Source organism: Cervus canadensis, chromosome 6 (genome assembly GCF_019320065.1).
Source record: "Cervus canadensis isolate Bull #8, Minnesota chromosome 6, ASM1932006v1, whole genome shotgun sequence".
Classification (NCBI taxonomy): Eukaryota; Metazoa; Chordata; class Mammalia; order Artiodactyla; family Cervidae; genus Cervus; species Cervus canadensis.
In genome coordinates, this window is record NC_057391.1 from 63359488 (window position 1) to 63380562 (window position 21075).

Sequence of the window (21075 nt, forward strand, 5' to 3'; positions counted from 1 at the left end):
ATTAATCAGTTATGATTGCTAAAATAAGTATTTCCATAAGGTTAGAAACTATAATTTTCTGATTGTTTTAAAAATTAGAAAAAGAATCTGTTTACTTTTGTGTAACTCATTGAGCTATATACTCAAGATGTATTGTGTATACTTTTCCTAAATGTATTATGTACATCAGTAAAACAATTTGCACATGTAAATAAACTCATGCTAATGGGCAGCTCTTAGTTAAATGAAAAGCTTAGTTTGTCAAGCAGTTTCTTAGATCTGAGGAAATGGACTGATCATACCTGCAGGTAATTTTAAAGTTGCTTGGCTTTCTTGCATTTTAGTAATTAATATTTCCTCTAGGGGTTCATAATACTTGCAACACAAAGCGAAATCACTCTTTTAATGTTTGATTTGGGAAGATAATAAAACTTTCTGAGTTTTACTTTCCCTATTCTGCTATAAACATATCCTTATCTCTTCCTATAGGAAAGAGATTTTTCTCTTCTTAACAGTTTTTTTTTTCCCCGGGGGTCTTTTCTGTATTCCAGAAGAGAGCTGGTACCTGGAAATAATGAAGAATTAACTGTTTTTGCTTTAAAAATGTTCTTTTTTATAATCAAGTTAGATGTAGGATTTAATCCCACATTCAGCTCTTTAACTGTTAGACCAAAAGTACATTTGAAATATGAGTAAATAGAGCAGCTAAGTGTTTATGAAGGGAGTTGGTATAAAGAGCAAGTAAGATGTAGAAGACAATTTTTTTTAAACCTTTGACCTTGGTTTTTTTTTTTTTTTTGACCTTGGTTTTTAAGCAAGTACTTATTTCAGAATTCATGATTGTTTTGCTGACATCATTTTTGCTGATGTTAAATATGTTTTCTTAGTAAAATCTTGTTCTTATTTTTTTAAGTAACAAGTTTTTCACAAATTTTTTTTTTTTTCTGATTTACTCTTCTAGGAAATGATGGCAGAAAAAGAAAGAAGCAGTGTGGTTATAGCAAGGATGAAAGATCGGATTGGAACGTTAGAAAAGGAACATAATGTATTTCAAAACAAAATGCATGTCAGTTATCAAGAGACTCAACAGATGCAGATGAAGGTATATTTTTGTTCTTTGAAAAGTGAAGTGAAAGTAAAGTTAGAATGTAGGATTTTATTCCACATTCTTTGAATACAAAATTAAATAGTTGTATTCATTTTATTAGCAAACTTTCAAGTGTCTTGTGCTGGCTTTGGTATCAATGGCTAATTAAACTGGCTTCCTCTCCTTAAGTAAGCAACATTTTTAGGTGGGGAGGCTGGAAACTGACAAGTGAATACTCTGTTACAATAGAGGTAAGCTTCTGGTGCTTTGGAACAATGGAGATGAGAGGTGGGGAACAGAAGGACTGTTAGGGAAGACTTGTTAGCAATGATAAACAGACTTTGTTGATTCTTTGGAAACAATTAGGCATTGTCAGGAAAGAGAGTGAAGGAGTGGGCACTGGGTATAAGGCTTATTACCCAGTGAAATTCCTTCCCATCCCGAGAGATTGGTGGTTCAGTAGGTCTCTTCTGGGGCCCAGGATTGAGCTTTTTAATGAGTGCACTCCAGGTATTTTTGATATAGGTTGTCTAGAGAGAACAGCTTATGAGAAATATAGTAATAGTTTTGGTATTTGGCATTCAGGGCTGGAATGAAGAGATCTAGAGAAATAAATAAAGGTCTTATATACCTGAAGGCATGTCAATGGACATGAATTTGAGCAAACTCCAGGAGATAGTGAAGGACAGGGGAGCCTGGTGTGTTGCAGTCCATGGGTTCGCTAAGAGCCGGACAGGACTTAGCAACTGAACAACATACCTGAAGACTGGCGGGCCAGTGAAGGAGTTTAAGCAACCCAGCAGTGTGTTTATAGTATTTTAAATTATTACTCTGACATAGTATGCAGAGTGACAGCAGTGTGAAGAGTGGAACAAGGGATAGTTGGAGGACTTTTGCCAGAATCCAAGTAAGAGAACGAAAACCTTAAGTCAAGACACTGATAATGAGGGAATTTATTTAATAAAAAAGAGGTAGTAGATAGGGCGTGATGATGCAGTGGAGAAGAGAGGGAAAATGATAATGGTTTAGCTTAAGTGACCTTCAGTTTTGTGTTCTTATTTTTGCCTGTTTTCTTTGAACATTTTAGAGGGTTCAGTGCTTTCTATTTTTACGGTGTTAATCCATTTTCATGATTTCCATTAGGTCTGGACCAGTGATTTTTCGTTGTTTTCTTTCTTCTTTCTTCACCCTCCCTTCCATTGAAATATCATCTTTATTATTGATTAAAAGGCTATTGAAGAATATGGTTTTGGCTTGCTTGTCAAGTGGGCTTATAATACTCCCCTTAATTGAACCTTGTGGATCAATGATTTTTTTTGAAATTGTTTCCATTGCCAGCTGATGCTTCAGTTTGAAAGTGCTTGTTGTCACCTCAAAATTAACATGTGTGTAAAATCAAACTGTTGATTTTGGTCAGGTTGTTTTTATTTTCTAATGTTTTGAAGCATTATCATTATTATGCTTGAATCCTTTGAATTCTCTCTCACTTGCCCAATCTACAATTTGTTCTAAAGTCTTAAAGATACTTTATTTCTAGTCTTTCTTGCATTCAGTTTTTAGATAGGACCTTAGTTTATTATTTCTTACTAGCATAATTACAACATTCTTTTTTATTTTTTGAGAAGGTAATTTAATTTTTACTTTTTTAAGTTGATTGATTGCTTTACAATATTGGTTTGATTTCTGTCATACATCAACATGAATTGACCATAGATGTACATATGTCCTCTCCCTCTTGAGTCTCCCTCCCTCCTCCGATCCATTCCCTCCCCTCTAGGCTGTTACACAGCCCCAGTTATAGCATTCTTAATAGGTCTCTTTTCCAATTTCATATATAATTAGCACAAGATTTTTATTTGTAAAATAGTGCTTTGATCACATTAGTAGTCTGCTGAAAAATGAATAATTCTTTACTGTTATCAGAATTCCAGTAGTATTTTCTGTGGAAAGGCCACTAATAATGAAAAAAAAAGTGAATGAATGTCTTCTCAGGTTCTTAACCCATCCACTACCTGGATGCTTTAATTTGGCTCAGTCTTCCATCTTCCCAGCCCCCAGTCTTTTGAAATATTCTTTTCCATTAACCAGATTATTGAAGAACTGATTTTTCCTGACCTCATGTGATCTTTTCCCCTCTTAATTCTGACTTACATTCATTTGAAAAGTAGTTGGATAGCTGTAGCAATATCTTTCCTGGAGAAGGAAATGGAAACCCGCTCCAGTACTCTTGCCTGGAAAATCCCATGGATCGAGGAGCCTGGTAGGCTGCAGTCCATGGGGTCACTACGAGTTGGACACGACTGAGCGACTTCACTTTCACTCTCACTTTCAGCAATATCTTTTATTGAAGGTTAAGGGTTTTGAAGTGATTATTTCTTTTTTTTGAAACTGATTGCTTGCAGAGGTCAAGATATGGTTTATATGTGATAAATTTTCTAAGAATTAGCAGCATATACTTTTTTTTTCCTTTTAATTGAATAGGTTTACTAAAAATTATTAAGAGTTTTTCACATACTAAAGTGAGGATGTGGGAATATAAGTTTCAGTGTTCTTTGTCTTTTGATTCTATAATTCTGAAATAAAAAACTAGAAGCCAAATATTTTAGCAGGTAGATTTTTGTATAGTGAATTTTCCATCTACTTGGATATGGCTTAATTTGTAACTTAATGTAAATGTTTCAAATGTATTTTCAGTCTGTAAGCTTTTGATTACTAAAACCTTTTATTAAAATGTTGCTAACTTAATTGACATATTCTAGGATCAATACAGTTTCAGTTCTGTATGAGTCTTGTGTAGGAAAGATTTCTAAAAATATCTTTCAGTTCTAAAACAGCATCTTAAGTATTTATTTTACATATGATAGCATCCAGCCTCTACTTGCTTTCTTTAATGTTCTGACAACTTATATTTACTTTGTATTGGTCACTATCAAAATTTATCCTTTAAATTTGCTTATATTTATTTGAGAAGGATATCCAGACTTCATTCTATTGATGCTTTTTTACTTTTCATCATGATAAATTTTCTTTGAGGTTAGCTCTGGCGGTTATTGTTTTCTAAATCTTATGTGTGTAAAATAATTTTAGTTCCAGCAAGTTCGTGAGCAGATGGAGGCAGAGATAGCTCACTTGAAGCAGGAAAATGGCATACTGAGAGATGCTGTCAGCAACACTGCAAACCAACTGGAAAGCAAGTATGTTCCCAAATGCTTTACTTTTAATAAAATTGACAGTATTTTCATTGAATGGTAGAGTGTTTTCTTCAGTCACCAAAATGTGTTTGATAGTAATTGGTTAGACTTTTGTTTTTTACACTTGTTTTTAAAATGAATAAATTTTCAAAACCCATCCTCTTGCTTTCGAAAAACCTCTTCAGTTAAACTGTATGATAAATACTAGTGCCACCAGTGGGATAGCTTACAAATTTAAGAGACTGAATTAGCAAGTGTTAAACCTTCTATTTCCTTTAACAGTAGTTCTCAAACTTCATTAATCTGAAGAATATCTGGCATGTTAGCTGCAAATCATATTCTTGAGTCTTATCCTTCTAAGTTTATGATTTAGTGGCTCTGAGGTAGAGTCCTGGAATCTGCATGTTAAGACACATTCCTTATGATAGTGATTTAGTTGGTCTGAGCCATACTTGAGCATGCAAAGCATGCACAGTGGCATACTTTGAGAAACAGTCCTAGAGAAGACTAGTAGCATGCTTACATAGAATAACTATTCTGATTGGTTGATTCAGAACACTGATTTGAGAGTGATACTGTTGATTCATGCTCATGGTGTGTGGTTACCCATTTTTCTTGATTACTTTATGGTAATTTTAGTATTTGTATTATTGTCATCAGAATGATTCAGACATTATATTCAACCAAATTCACTATTAGTAGACACTTAGAGCATTCGTTGTCATTTACCTGTAAGTGGAATCACTAATTCAGCAAAACTCACATATTTTCTTTACTCATTTACGTGTGTTTGTAATAATGGAAGGTTCCTAATCCAGTTAACTGTTTTCAGGCAGTCTGCTGAACTAAACAAACTGCGCCAGGATTATGCTAGGTTGGTAAATGAGCTGACTGAGAAAACAGGGAAGCTACAGCAAGAGGAAGTCCAAAAGAAGAATGCTGAGCAAGCAGTTACTCAGTTGAAGGTGAAACATTACCTTTATTTATCATTTCATAAGTAATGTGGCTTTTCAATCCAATAACCTGAAAGTGTATGTAGCTTTTGAGAAATGTAGTTTGAGGCTTAATGGGCCTGTATAGAAACATGTACACTAATGACAGAATTGAATACAGGCTTGAGTTTGAAGTTAAAGACTATTTGAAGATATGAAAATTGATATTAGCTGATTGACAGGCATAAACAATAGAATTTCACCTTATGTGTGGAGGTGAGGGTCTGCATGTATAACACAAAAATCAAAGTTTTGATAGGTGGTTAAAATCACCTTCAGCATCACTTATCAATAACGTGGATCTCTAAGTAAGTTTAGTAGAGTCTATTTTTATTTCAGCATTGGAATAGATGATTTTCTGTTGCTTGAGCACGAGGCCAAGTAATACTCCAGTTGCTTTCACTTGAGCCATAGTAGAAAAAAAAATCACCCAGTTTCCTTAGACACCAGAGTGGCACTTGGTGCCATTAGATGCTTATACTGAGAAGACATGCATGGGGTTGCTTAGGCTGACTGAGAGAGAAGAGTGGACTTATTTTTCTTGCACATTTTAGCCTGTGCATATTGAGTAGAGTGATGAGTAGAATTGTCTGTTCCTCCTTATACAGGGGAGAGGATTTGTTGAACAGTTCAGTTTCTGTAAGTTAAATGTATTGGATAGATTCCTACCTAAGTCATCAATATAGATGATATACCTTAATACCAGTTCCAGAGTAGTAGAGGTTAAAAGAGCTCTGAGGATAATTGGATGTAGAAAGTAGCGTAGTTTTTGCTTTCTTGAAGTTTTCATGGGTCCCTGTGGGAGAGTGATATTGTTGTCCTTTCTTTAATAAAATATTTTTCTTGCCAATATATTTGCTGGTGGCATTTGTAAATATGATGTTTGTACTCTGTGGATATGGATAAGTAGATTAATGACATTAAACATTATAGTCATAATTGAAGTGTTGTGCTATACCTCAAAATAAGAATTTTAGGAACCTACTAAAATTTAGCAATAAAGATATCATCCTGTCTTTTGAAAAGCCTATCACCTGAAGGAAGATTATTGGAAAGCTCATCATAGCTAAGTGGGTCAGTATATATATATACCCAGTAGTAGCTATATTGATCCACCAGCACAAATAAGGAGTTTCTGAAATCTCTAATCTGTAAATCTGTATCTGTAGCGGGTAGAATGGCTGTGACTGATAATATCTGTGCATATTATCAGGCTGAGCACATCTGCCTATGTTATTAAAATGTGGGAGACTAGTGACTAGTTGTTGGAAGAAGCAGTTTTATGGCACAACAGTAAAGATAGAGGATGCTTTTTTTCTGTAAATTGAAATCCTGTGTTTGCGCTGACTTATCCTTTCCTCAGGTTCAACTTCAAGAAGCTGAGAGGAGGTGGGAAGAAGTCCAGAGCTATATCAGGAAGAGAACAGCAGAGCATGAAGCAGCTCAGCAAGGTAAGGGGGAGAAATATTCACGTCAAGTTACTATGTAATTCTGAGTAAAATTTCCTCCCCTCTCCATATGTGAAGAAAGTATAAATTGACAATTTGGTTATAGCTCAATAAAAATAGCTTTTACACTTTGAATACTTTTATTTCTTTAACATTTCTTAGGGTTTTAAAAATAAGTCTCTACTGGTTTTGTCTGAGGTATTAAGTTGCAGATAAAATTATAGTCCGTAAACAGGGTAGTAGGAATCTATGTGTGTTCCATTTCTGTGATTATTCTCTCTCGTTCCATGATCAGTTCTTCATTTAATTTTTTTTTCTAAGAAGGACATTCCTATATTGTGAAGAGAAAAATGGTGAGAGCATTACCATTCCAAATAGTTGATTGAAAACCGTTTACTTAATGCTAACTTTCACTATTTATTCTTAATTTGATGAATTCATTTAGGAGATAATGGAGCTTATATTAGTGTGTTTTATCTCAGTCCCCCTTCCTCCCATGAAAGTGGTGGTGAGCTAATAGTAAAATACAGTCCTAAACAGAAGAGTAGATCATACAGAGTTTTGGCTCTGTATTAGACCTTTGGTTTCCTCTCACATTTTTAACCCCTAGGCATTTCCCTTTGGTTCAATATTTAGATATATCTAAGATATTTGAAGGCTTTTAAAAAATATATATGAAGTTTTTTGTTATATTAAGCTGTATTAGCTTATTTTTAATTAGTATGTTGTATTTCATCAACAAAGCATTCAATTTTAACATTAGTATGACTGTGTAACTCAAAGTTGAGTCAAGATAAATAAAAGTACAATTCTTGAGCAATGTTTTTAATTTCCTGAAGTTAATTATATATATATATGTATATGTATATGTATGATGATTTGTTTATTTTGCTGCCTAGGGTCTTAGTTGCACATGCGGGACCTTCCTTGCATCATGTGGGATCTTTTTGTTGCAATACACACACTAGTTGTGGTTGCAGGCTTCAGTAGTTGTACTGCTCTGTGGTATGGGATGTGGGCTCTTAGTTCCCCCACCAGGGGTAGAACTTGCATCCCCTGCATTGCAAGGTAGATTCTTAACCCCTGGACCACTAGGGAAGTTCCTGCTTTATATTTTTAACTTGCTTGATCTTTGTTTTATTGTTTCACATTTTACCTAAGGTTAAACTCCTTAACCTCTCTGTTTCCCCCAGCCTCTCAACATGTTAGATACTGGTGAAGCTATCAGTTTTTCCTAGTGCTATACCTTCGGAGTCCTCATTCTTTCTGCCCCAGTACTTGTTGCTTTCTACGTTGACTCGAAAGCTGTCTTCTGAGACTTCATTTAGTCTGTTTACTCTGTTTTCCTGATCCTGTGTCACTGCCATCTTTTTTGCTTTCCTGCCTCATTTAATAGTATATCTTTTAGTTGCTCTATAAGCATATACCTCAAAGTACATTTCTTGAGGCTTTGAGTAACTGAAAATGTTTTTAGTCTTTCTACTTTCATTCTTAATGGGTAGTTTGGATGTGGAGTTCTAGGTTGGAAATAGTTTTCCCCAGAGAATTTTGAAGGTATTAATTTGGTGTTGTAACTTCTCCTAATTTAGTAAGAAATACGCTTTCCTGATTCTAATCCTGGATGTTACCATTACATGTTTAATTTTCAGGAGTGTTTTTGTGAGTTGTGTTCCATTCTGTTACTAGTGTCTTGTTAAAGAAGTGACATTATCTTAACTTTTCTTAAAACTATGTAACACACTCCTATATACATTTTTTTTCTCTCTGTTTGCCTCTCTGTCCTTGGTGGTAGTGTGGTATGTTTTTATTTGTTTGTTTTTTCTTCCCCTGTTTTAGAATTATTTGTATTATAGAATGGGGAGGCAACTCATGAGTTGCTGTTTTCTTGAGCTTTTACTTTACCCTTCCTCATCTTTGCCAAGTTAGTGATCATCTCTCCATTTATTTTTATCTTAATTTCTTGTGATTTGGAGTTATATTTATTTTCTAATTGCATGAAAGACTGTTTTGTTTCTCATTTTCTTGTTTTGGGATTATTGCGAAGAGTAGAAGTAGGCAGAAAAGTTTTAATTACTTCATCTTAGAATAGGACATTTGTCAGCTTTCAGCATCTTTCTCTGTTCTCCAGGTATGAGAGCATGCGGAATTGATAAGAAATTCACTGAATAACTTACTAAAACATCTTTGGGGAAATTAAGAATGCCTTCAAGAAATGATATAGCAGTTTTAAACATTCGTGTACTGTTCAGTTAACACATTTATTAATTATGTACTTTGTGTCAAGTCTTGGGCACAGCTCTGGATATAGAGAAAAGGCAATCTCTGATCTCAAAAAGCTCACTCTTTGGGAGAAGAGGTGAATTAGTACAGTGTGGCAGGTGCTGTGAAAAAGGTAAGCATAGGCTGCTCAGGGGAGCCATATATAGGTGGGGAAGCACAGGAGAGATTCAAAAGGGGAATATTCCAGGGGAGATAAGCCTGCTCTAAAGATGAGTAGCAGTAACCAGGCAAAGGAAGAGACCTTTGTAAAATGCAATGTTTTGTTAGATCTACAGAGTAAATTTGTGGCCAAAGAAAATGAAGTACAGAGTCTGCATAGTAAGCTTACAGATACCTTGGTATCAAAACAACAGTTGGAGCAAAGACTAATGCAGTTAATGGAATCGGAGCAAAAAAGGGTGAACAAAGAAGAGTCTCTACAAATGCAAGTTCAGGTATCTAATTTTCCCTCTTTAAAAAATAATAAAGATGGGCAGTGGTTGGATGCGTCTTGTGTAGGAGAGAGAGGATAGCCTTCCTTATCCTAATTTTGGAGTGGGCATGAAAAATTTAAATTGAATCTTCGAGCAGTTGTCACAACGTAGTCTGAATATGTGCTCAAAATGCCTTTACTCACAGTCTTATGCTTTTTGTATTAGATTAGCAACAGTACAATGTATTCTTAATTTCTGCTTTATAAATTAGCTCTGAGAATAGAATGCCTCATCATTGTTATTTAAAATGGTGCCTTTTGGAATCTAAGAGTATCTTTAAAAGATAAACAGATGTACCTGTAACTCATTTTGTTCGTGTACATTGGCATTTTTAACAGCACACTTCTTCCCTCTCCTTTTCGGTTTTGAAAGGATATTTTGGAGCAGAATGAGGCGTTGAAAGCTCAAATTCAGCAATTCCATTCCCAAATAGCAGCCCAGGTAATGGCGCTTTCTTATTGCTTGTCATTACTAACAGCTTCCTAGCTGTGTAAATAATTTGAGTGCCTGTTCAGTGCCATGCACTGGATTAGTATTTGGGTGAGTAGTCCGTGAATCAACTGGCTGATCCTGAGTGGTAGGTGCTCTGATAATTACGTTTAGTGCTATGAGAGAACAGTATGAAAGAAATCCAAATCTGGCTAATGGGAAGGTGGGTTAGAGAGTTTTTAACCTTAGGAAGGAAAAAAATGTCCACCATCCTGTCACAAAAAAGGAGGAATTGGCCAAAAGGTGTCAAGAATAATGGTTTATGTATTAAAAGTATTCACTAAATATTCACTAAACCTGTTGTTCTTTGGCATCATTGTTGTGTAACATTAGTTAGGTAGATAGATCATAGCCTTTAGAATATAAATAGTATAACATTAAGAAGAGAAGAAACTTTTAAATACTTGTTGGCTTGTTTCCATAATATACATACTGTGAATTTCAATTTCAGTTTTTCAACTTAAAATTCTAAAAACTGTTTGTAGGAAAAGTAATAGAACAGAAGTCACTTTTCCATGCAAAAAGTAGTTCTAACATTAAAAGCTTGTTTTTAAGGTTCAGGCAAGTTGAAAATCCCAAAACTGTGAACAGGTTTTTTTGGGTTTTTTTCCTAATTGTTTTCTTTGTAGGAACTATTGTCTAAAATTAATTGAGAAAGAATTACATAGGAAAGGATGTTTGTGTGTATATGAATGTTTGTGTGTATATAAATTATTAACTCAAATTGGATTGAGATCTTAAGTTATAGCTGAAAGGTAGTTCTAGAAGATTTATCAGAGATTAAATACTTAGTACCTTTGAAAAGTAAAGATGAACATGGGCTTTATCAAACGACTTGTTAAACTTAATCATGATTGGTATCGTTTCATTACTAGAAACTGTTATTAAGGAGAAGTTCATAAATGAAAAATAGCCTTTGCTGCTTTTTTTTTTTCTGTGTATGTGTTGCTTGTCAGTTAAATAGTTTTCAGGCCTGCCAACTTACTTCATTAGAAATGTCTTATGATGCTAATTCCCTAATACTGGAAGCTGTTGATCAAATTTACTTTCAGAATAATTGCTGTTATTTAGTGAACATTCATCATGAGCCAGCTACTTCCTTAACTTTATATACACTTATTTCTTTTAATTTTTAAAGCTCTATTGTGATGATTATTGTACAACTTTTGAACTTTCTCTTAAAGGCTTTTATGTTGACACTGTTTTTCTTTCTTAGACCTCCGCTTCAGCTCTAGCAGAAGAATTACATAAAGTGTAAGCCTGCCTTTCTATATTTCTCTTAAAATTGCTTAGTTATCTCTAACTTATATCTGTTAGATTCTACACTTATGATTGATTTTATGTTCTAACTTGTTCAAGAATTACTCTCAACTAGATTTGGAACAAGTTTAGCTCTTCTACCCCTATGCATTGTGTATTCTGTGTTTTTATGTCTTTGTCATATAAAGAGTTGGAAAAACTCTTTCCTTTGGGCTTTAGCAGTTAGGTGGAAGAGATCACTGTGATTTGAGATTAGTGGAAGTTAGTTTTTGTATCTAATAAGTAGTTACAGCTACTCTGTATCTAACTATGAAATGGTTAGGTCCATTGTTGACTCAATGGACCTAAATTTGAGCAAACTCCAGGAGATAGTGAAGGACAGGGAGGCCTGGCGTGCTGCAGTCCATGGGGTCGCAAAGAGTTGGACATGACTGAGCCATTGAACGACAACAGTCTAACTATATGATGATATGCTGAGAAATAAAATTCTTTTTTGTTATGTATTGTATAATTTGTATAGACATGGATCATGTAAGTTCAGAAGACCTGAAAAATGTTTTTGATATTACCAGGCTTGTGAGCTTAAATTATTAACTTCTTTGACCTCAAGTTTTAAAATAGGAGTATGTATTTTATGAAGTTGTAGTAATACATGTGACAGTTAACTACTAAACTGAAAGAGTCTATAGAGATTGAAGGTACAGTTATATGAAAATTTACTTAAGTTAGGTTGATCATACTTGAGGCTTCTAATCCTTTAATTTGTGACTTGACTTCTAAATGTTTATTGAATGTACAAATCTATTTCCTTTTAAAGGATTGCAGAAAAGGATAAGCAGATAAAACAGACTGAAGATTCTTTAGCAAATGAGCATGATCATTTAGCGAGTAAAGAGGAGGAACTTAAGGTACAGTACTTCTTATAAGTGGCTACAATACTTTATAGGCATTGACTGTCCTAATCTTGTCATCAGTACGAGTGTCTGTGAAGTCTGGAAAATACTCTAGAATTCATTTGGAAATTGTCTCTTTTCTAAACTACAAAATCTCCTTTAGCCCTCTAAGAGGAGAAGTTCAAAGGCCTTTTCTCACATGATATTATTCACAATAATTTGGGAAATATGTTAAATAACAGGAATTGATGGTTTCTTTCTGATATTAAGTGGTGATTTGAGATTTCTGCTTTGAGACCTTTGCTTAGGTAGAAAAGAGACATTACACAACTTCAAATCTAATTTTATATTAAATAATTCTAATATTATTTTTCCTTTTTGTTCTAGGACATACAGAATATGAATTTCTTATTAAAAGCTGAAGTGCAAAAATTACAGGCCCTGGCAAACGAACAGGTAGATCTTTATTGCTTTTAAGCATTTACCTTAGAATTACAGTTTGCTTATATTTATTTTCATTGGTATCGCAAGCCCTAGTTTTATCCATGTAGATAATAAATATAATGGTTACTTGTGTTTGGCTGCGTGATATGTTGTTAAAAGCCTCTTCTGTTTGACCATGACCCTCACAACTCACCTGAATGTTACTATATTCATGTTGAAATTAATATTTGGTCCAAAGAAATGGATCACTTTTGAGTTATTGGTGAGTGAAGTGAAAGTCACTCAGTCATGTCCAACTCTTTGCGACCCCATGGCCTATACAGTCCATGGAGTTCTCCAGGCCAGAATACTGGAGTGGATATCCTTTCCCTTCTCCAGGGGATCTTCCCAACCCACGGATCGAACCAGGGTCTCCTGCATTGCAGGCAGACTCTTTACCCACTGGGTTGTCAGGGAATTATTGGAGGACTTGATTGTAACACTCATGTGCTGATTTATTTTAGCCTTCTGCCATTTAATCAGAAAAGGATGTAGCTTTTACTAGGATAAAAGTTGATCAGTGAGAAATAAAAAATAGACAGCAAAAATTATTACAGTAATGTGTGCTATTCATTTTACTATTAATATTTACTCTAAATATATGAAATATAACTTTAATAAGTAAAATTAAGTAAAAGAATAGTTTTGAGTGCTTCCTGAGAAATAATAGAATTCTCATCTCATTCCCAACATAGGCTGCTGCTGCACATGAACTGGAGAAGATGCAGAAAAGGTGATTAAAGTATTGCTGTACTTTAGGCCGTTCATATGCTTATGTTGAAGTGTAACTGAAGAAAATATTACTGCTAATAACTGATAGTTGTGCACATAATTTATATAAGCTTTCTGAATATATGAAGTATTTTTTTTTCTCATAGTATTCATGTTAAGGATGATAAAATACGATTGCTTGAAGAGCAGCTACAGTGTGAAATTTCAAACAAAATGGAAGAATTTAAGGTGTGTAATTAAACTTGTGAACTCAGCTTTCTTTGAACAACCTTCTTTAATTTTTAGTTGAAGTGAATGTAGAAATAACTACTTTTTATATGTAATCACTCTGAAGCAGTATTTCTATAGTTTACTTGGGGACTTAATCTATTATTTTGACTTATCTGTTTTTATAATAGACTTTTGATATTTGTTTTGCCCCAACCTTTTTCTCTACATTTTTCAGTTGATAGTTTGAGATGGTTTCATTTGCCTCCATTGCTGATGTAGTGCTAGTTTCTGTTCATGGCCAAATATCTTGAGTATTATTGTAAAGTATTCTGATTGCATGGGTACATCTCTGCATGCAGTAAAAAATGCTTTTTTTTTTTTGTTTGTTTAATTAGTTTTTTTGCTTTTACTTAATAGTAATCCTGTAAGTACTCACTTATGAAAGCAGGGTTTCCCATTGGGACAGATTGTTAAACTTTTTGAAATACACATGAAAGGGTTCTAAGCCCAGTGTTAAAACATTTGGGATAAACCATGTGAATGAATTAGGGGGCTTAGTGGAAACTATTTTTTAGATATCATCATACATGTGCTTTATACCATTACTGTATTCCTATACCCTGGAAATATATTCATTGAAACCGAAAAATGAAGCCGCCATGAGATTTGCATTCTTAGGTCAGTATATAATTCACCTCTCACTTTATAAGTACTTACAGTAATTATATGGCTTTGATTTTTTAAAAACTTACTCAAATGGTTGCTTTGTTAATTTTTCCTAATAAAGCAGTAAATTGAGATTCTTTCTTTTAGATTCTAAGTGACCAAAACAAAGCATTACAATTAGAAGTTCAGAAGCTACAGACTCTTGTTTCTGAACAGGTATGAATTTTCATGAATTATAAGTTAGAAATATCCAATGTATAACAGGATCTGGTTCTTCTTAAATAGTAATCAACTCATTCATTTTTAGGAATTTTGTTTAAATGTAGGTATGTCTTTTAATTGCATTTCTAGTCATCTTGTGCTAGTCAAGTATCTAAATTGAGGAAAATTTACATTTTCTTCTTTAGAAGAAGCTAATGTGAACCTGTTTATAAGCACCACCCCCACACCAAAATAAAGTTTAATAGGATGCATAAAAATAATTTCTTTAAATCAGTTTGATACATTTAGCTCTCAGGATAATAATCCTTGGACTTTGGGAGCTTCAGTTTTTTCCTCTCAAATAGTGTGGATTCTTAAAAAGAGAATGGGTTTGAAACCTACTTTGTTGTTGTTTAGTTGCGAAGTCGAGACCGATTCTTTTTGCGACCCCCTGGACTATATGTAGCCCGTCAGGCTCCTCTGTTTATGGGATTTCCCTGGCAAGAATACTGGAGTGGGTTGCCATTTCCTTCTGCAGGGCAACTTCCTGGCCCAGGATCAAATTCAAGTCTCCTGCATTGGCAGGAGGATTTTTGCCGCTGAGCCACCTGGGAAGCCCTTGAACCCAGTACCAGCACTTAAAAGCGGTGATGATCAAATTTTTAAATTTTTCTAAGGCCTCTCATTCCAAGTCTTTTACATTGAGATTTTATTTACATTCTGAGCTTGTTAGAATTAAGTGGGGGAGTTTATATATAGTTGAGTAGCTGAGTGCTTTGCATATAGCAGACATCTTAAGCCTTAATTCCTTTCCTTTAGAATATTTATTTTTCCCATCTCATCTCCACCTGCTTCTGCCATGATACTTCTTTTTGTATTTATAGCAAGCCCTCAAAACTATAGCAGCCTGAATAAGCATGGCTCCATAAACTCGCACCCCAGGTGATGTCTATTCTATGGCTGTTCCTAAGAGTTGCATTCATACTCTTCTAAATATAATTCTTCAAATTCTGGTTTTTAAAAGTATTCTAGAAATGCGTCATATTATATGACACATTAAAATAGAAGCCTTGCATGTTTCTCTATTACTGTTAAATTTGGACACATTTTATTAGAGGCTGAAATGTAATAATAGCACTTCCTTTAGCAGATGCCTGCTTTCTTTTTATTTTAAAATTCACATCTATGCAGGTATTGAATTGGTGTAAGTGACTGCCAAATGCTGTGGAAGTTATCTTAGAAGTATTTTGTTAACATCCATTTGATTGTCGAGAATTAATCCATTATTTCTTATTTTCCTTTCCCACTAAATATGATACTAAGTGCTTTGCATATGCTTTATTACTTTATGTTTTATCCTTTCCAACTAAAGGTAATAGAAGAGAAAATGCTGAATGAATAATGTTTAGTGCAGGGATGTAACTTCATGCCAATGTAATGCTCAATTGGTATTTCATTTTTATTCTTAAATCTTATTCCTATTTCCTTTTGTTGTGATATGGCTTTAGCAAATGTAATAGTTCATCAGTTTAAGGTTTTTTCCTCCTTCTCAGTTTATCATCTGAAGGGTAGATGTATCTTAGTCTCTGGTTAGTTTAATTGAAGGCATCTTTAATTTTTAGTGTTATGTAAAGATTCTACCAGTTGTGAAATACAGCATTGGTGACTTGGATTAGATAAAATATGATAGATATTTTTTGGTTGTGTTAATTCTTATCCAGAAAAGCAGAACAGAATTCTTTTTTGAGTTGGTTGTCAGAGATTCTGAAACATCTATTTTAATATATAAAGTTTTAAAGTTTTAAACTTTCTAAAATTAATTTCATGGGAACACTTAGAAAGCTTAGAAACTTTTCAATCTGCCCTAGAATTCCAGTATTAAAGGTGCTGGTGATTCTTACTTAGGTTTCAACAGAGTACCTGGGTCTTTTCTTTTCAGTTTTATTCTGTGTTAAAAATTATACTCTTCATCATTAGATAAGAGTAAAACCATTAGCCTTAATTTTTTTTCCCTTAAGATAACATGATACCTTAAGAACTGCCATTGTAACATCTTACATAAAATTCCCTATCACATGTGTGGAGTTAATATTTTTTAAAATCCCAATTTCTTTCTTTTTTGGGGGGTTTGAATTTTGTTAAAATACTTTATATTGAAGTATAGCTGATTTACACTTGTTTTGGTTTCTGGTGTGCATAAAAGTGATTGAGTTATACATATATATATTTTTTATCATATTTTCATTGTAGTTTATTACATGATATTGAATATAGTTCCCTATGCTATACAATAGGATTTGTTTGTCTAATCTTCCTATTGGGTCAGGCTTCCATCTATAAAGCTTCAGTGTTCAATATTTTTAGATATTCTGTTAACATAACACTGAGCATGAGATGGATTTTTTTTTTTTTTTTTAAATGAAGAAGAGCTTTATGAAGAACAGTCCAAAGAAGAGAATTCCATAGCCACATTTTAAAATTTATCTAAAAGAACTATTTGATAAGAGGGGAAACTCATTTTTTTTTTTTTTTTAATTGGTTGGAGGCTAATTACTTCACAACATTTCAGTGGGTTTTGTCATACATTGACATGAATCAGCCATGGAGTTACATGTATTCCCCATCCCGATCCCCCCTCCCACCTCCCTCTCCACCCGATTCCTCTGGGTCTTCCCAGTGCACCAGGCCCGAGCACTTGTCTCATGCATCCCACCTGGGCTGGTGATCTGTTTCACTATAGATAACATACATGCTGTTCTTTAGAAACATCCCACCCTCACCTTCTCCCACAGAGGTCGAAAGTCTCTTCTGTACTTCTGTGTCTCTTTTTCTGTTTTGTGTATAGGGTTATCATTACCATCTTTCTAAATTCCATATATATGTGTTAGTATGCTGTAATGTTCTTTATCTTTCGGGAAACTCATTTTTTAAGATTTGTTCTTTGACTAATTTTTAGAATTTTTTTTCTTGTTCTGAAAACTCTTTAATTAAAAAAAAATAGTCTAGAAAGCATATGTAATGTTCAAAATCCTCCAAGCTAGGCTTCAACAGTATGTGAACCTAGAACTTCCAGATGTTCAAGCTGGATTTAGAAAAGGCAGAGGAACCAGAAATCAAATTGCCAGCATCTGTTGGATCATAGAAAAAGCAAGAGAATTCCATAAGAACATCCAATTTTGCTCCATTGACTATGCCAAAGCCTTTGACTGTGTGGATCACAACAAACTGTGGAAAATTCTTCAAGAGATAGGAATACCAGACCACCTTACCTGCCTCCTGTGAAACCTGTATTCAGGTCAAGAAGCAATAGTTAGAACCAGATATGGAACAATGGACTGGTTCAAAATTGGGAAAGGAGTACATCAAGGATTTATATTGTCACCTTGCTTATTTAACGTATTTCCTTGGAAGGAAAGTTATGACCAACCTAGACAGCATATTAAAAAGCAGAGACATTACTTTGCTGACAAAGGTTCGTATAGTCAAAGCTACGGTTTTGCCAGTAGTCGTGTATGAAAGTGAGAGTTGGACCGTAAAGAAGGCTGAGTGCCAAACAATTGATGCTTTTGAACTGTGGTGTTGGAGAAGACTCTTGAGAGTCCGTTGAACAGCAAGGAGATCCAATCAGTCAGTCCTAAAGGAAACCAGTCCTGAATATTCACTGGAAGGACTGATGCTGAAGCTGAACCTCCAATATTTTGGCCACCTGATGGGAAGAACTGATTCGGAAAAGACCCTGATGCTGGGAAAGATTGAAGGCAGGAGAAGGGGACGACAGAGGATGAGATGGTTGGATGGCATCAGCACTTGATAGATACGAGTTTGTGCAAGCTCTGGGAGATGGTGAAGGACAGGGACGCCTGGTATGCTGCAGGCCATGGGGTCGCCAGGAGTCGAACGCGACTGAGCGGCTGAACAATAAAAAAGCAAACGACTGTGATGCTGTATTTTTGGTTGTCATTATGACTTCTGTCTTATCTTGGCAGACCAGAGCCAGCTGTTTGGTTTTTCCCTCTGGTCATTTTTATTGTCAATGCTAGTGAAAGAAGAGATAAAAGATTAGCGTAATTTTAATTTCTTTTATTTCCACCCTTCTTTAACCCCTTCCTGCCCAGCAGTCAGAATTCCAAGTGACAGTTGAGAGATGAGCAGTTTAGTTATAAAAAAATTTCAGTCCCTTTGCCCCATGGATTTTTATCCTGGAGGAAAAGGTTGAGCTTATTGAAGCAGAAACCAACAATGGTACCAAGTTGTTGTTTCTTTAGGTGTAGGAAGCAGAAAGATAAATACCAGGTAAGTTACCTGCTTATATACTAAAGAAGAAGAGACTTCATTTGGATGTAATCCTGTGAATAGATCACACAAATAAATCAGTCACTAAGATCTCATTTATTCAGAATAAAACAAAACTTTTTTTGGGTGGGGAATGTCCTGAGCTGTCTTTTTTTTTTTTGAGCATCATCCAATATTCATTGGAAGGACTGATGCTGAAGCTGAAGCTCCAGTATTTTGGCCACCTGATGAGAAGAACTGACTCATTGGAAAAGACCCTGATGATGGGAAAGATTGAAGGCAGGAGGAGAATGGGACGACAGAGGATGAGATGGTTGGAACAGAGGAACAGCATGACTTTTTATTTTTATTCTGATACTTTTGTCAGATTCAGTGGAGCTTGGTGGGCTACAGTCCATGGTGTCACAAAGACTCAGACATGAGTGAGCAACTAACACATACACGCACAACAAGATTATTAAGTAAAGATGGTAGAAGTAGAATGTTTTTTTCTCTTTTGCCCTGCAGCCTTGTTGTATTTTATTGCAGAAAATTTCATTACTGTATAAGATGTAGTTTTGAAGATCATCCAGGGAGGAGAAAATTGGGTTGGATTAGATTAATAATATATAAAGTTAAAATACTGGATACTAAATTGGGTCAGTTTAATACAATTGAATATTCATTGAGCAATTGACGAAGAATACTTTAACTGTAACCTTGTTAAAGGATATTCAGTCCACTGAATTTTTACTGAGAGTATGCTAGGTATTGTGCTACAATGCTAAGGCTATAGAGATGAATAAGACTTGATTCCTGCCTTTGAGAATATGGGTGGAGATAGATGTATACATAGAAAATTGTGATGAATAAGATTCTTCTTTTTTTCTGAAAATTCTTAAAATGTGGATAGATTTATATGAAGAGAGAATTCTATCTGAAGGAGAATAAGGATGAAGAGGCACCACAGAGAGGGGACAATTAAACCTGATTTTGAAAAAAGCAAAGTATATGCTGAGCAGCTAAGGGGAAATCCAGGCTAAGGGAATACAGTATTAAAAGCTATGGCAGTGTGGAAAATTTGCATATTCAGGGCATATTATGGAGGTGTAAGAAGAGACAAGCTTGCTAGGGCCTAATCATGAAGGCTGTGTAAGGACCATGAGTTTGATCTATTTATGTGGCTGTGCTGCTGAAAGATGTTGAAAGAATGAATAAGCATTTTGTCTGGTATTTTAGATGAATCATAATGGTATCCATGAGGTGTTTGAATTTATGTGGTAGTGAAGTATGCAGTACTAAAGGTGTAATACAACTGATTGATTAAGCTGCATATAACTAAGACTTAATAGTATCTTTTTAAAATTGAGTTACAGTTGACATTAATTTCAGATATATAACATAATAATTTGACATTTGTGTTACTGTTAAATGATCACAGTAAGTCTAGTTAACATCTGTCATCATGCATGGTCACAAATTTTATATTGTTTTTATGTGAGATGAGATTCATGAAAAATAAAGATGGACAAAAGTCATCTTGATGAAAGGTTTATAAACTTATTGCATGATTTATTTTTCAGTTTATAATCATGATTTAATATATTTTTGACATCTCTCTCCTTTCTAGTGGTAGGAAAGTTTTTTTTCCCATTGAGAAGTTCTCCTGTACCCCTCACAATATAATCCTTGTGAACTAGAGGCAGGGTATTATGATACTTGAGATGTGTAAAGCTGGAGACCTAACCTAAGGTATTAAAGAAAATAGAGTTAATTTTTAGAAATATTTAGTAAATGGAATCTTAGGATTAGGATGTGGTAATGGAAAAATTAATAGTATTTGTGAAAAAATGGTTGTAATGATGGTTTTAGTAAAATGGGAAAAAATTACAAAACTAGTAGAATTAGGAGAAAGCAGGTAGGAAACAGAATGGGTGGAAGAGAATGTTGAAGGAGAGAGACCCTGAACCTGTTCTGTCAGGCTGCTTAGCTGCCTGAAGGCTTAAGACTTCCAAGGGGGTGCCCTGCTTCTGGACACATAGTAAATTATAACATTGAGGAATTTGTGTCTATTGGGGGAATACTAGAAGATGGGTCAAAGATGGGGATCAGCTCACATGTCACATGTCACAAGGAGAATATGCGCTTGTGTTTCTTCTGCACTTTACAGTCAATTTTATTTATTTATTTTTTTTTTCCTTTAGAAGTCTTTATTAAATCATTTTTTTTTTCCTTTAGAAGTCTTTATTAAATCATTTTTTTTTTTTCCTTTTACAGTCAATTTTAAAACATTCTGTATATTGACTTAGGTGGTGGTTATGTGAAATCTGCATGTTAAAAATTCATTGAATTGAACACAGGTTTTGTACACTTGCCTTATACCTTAGTTGAAAAACAAATGAAAAAGAGCAAAGCCTCT

The 21075-nt window shown here is 34.5% G+C and overlaps 1 protein-coding gene across 5 annotated transcripts in view; it reads left to right on the forward strand.

The window, feature by feature from the left end:
• Window positions 1-21075, forward strand: part of KTN1 (kinectin 1) — a 112284-nt gene that overhangs the window by 49189 nt on the left and 42020 nt on the right. For all 5 annotated transcript variants that reach the window (XM_043472164.1, XM_043472163.1, XM_043472166.1 and 2 more), the window contains 12 exons: window positions 941-1081; window positions 4154-4260; window positions 5090-5222; window positions 6613-6700; window positions 9245-9411; window positions 9823-9891; window positions 11156-11193; window positions 12017-12107; window positions 12480-12548; window positions 13271-13308; window positions 13454-13535; window positions 14331-14399. In XM_043472164.1, the coding sequence (XP_043328099.1) occupies window positions 941-1081; window positions 4154-4260; window positions 5090-5222; window positions 6613-6700; window positions 9245-9411; window positions 9823-9891; window positions 11156-11193; window positions 12017-12107; window positions 12480-12548; window positions 13271-13308; window positions 13454-13535; window positions 14331-14399 (1092 nt within the window). The remainder of the gene's footprint in view (window positions 1-940; window positions 1082-4153; window positions 4261-5089; window positions 5223-6612; window positions 6701-9244; window positions 9412-9822; window positions 9892-11155; window positions 11194-12016; window positions 12108-12479; window positions 12549-13270; window positions 13309-13453; window positions 13536-14330; window positions 14400-21075) is intronic.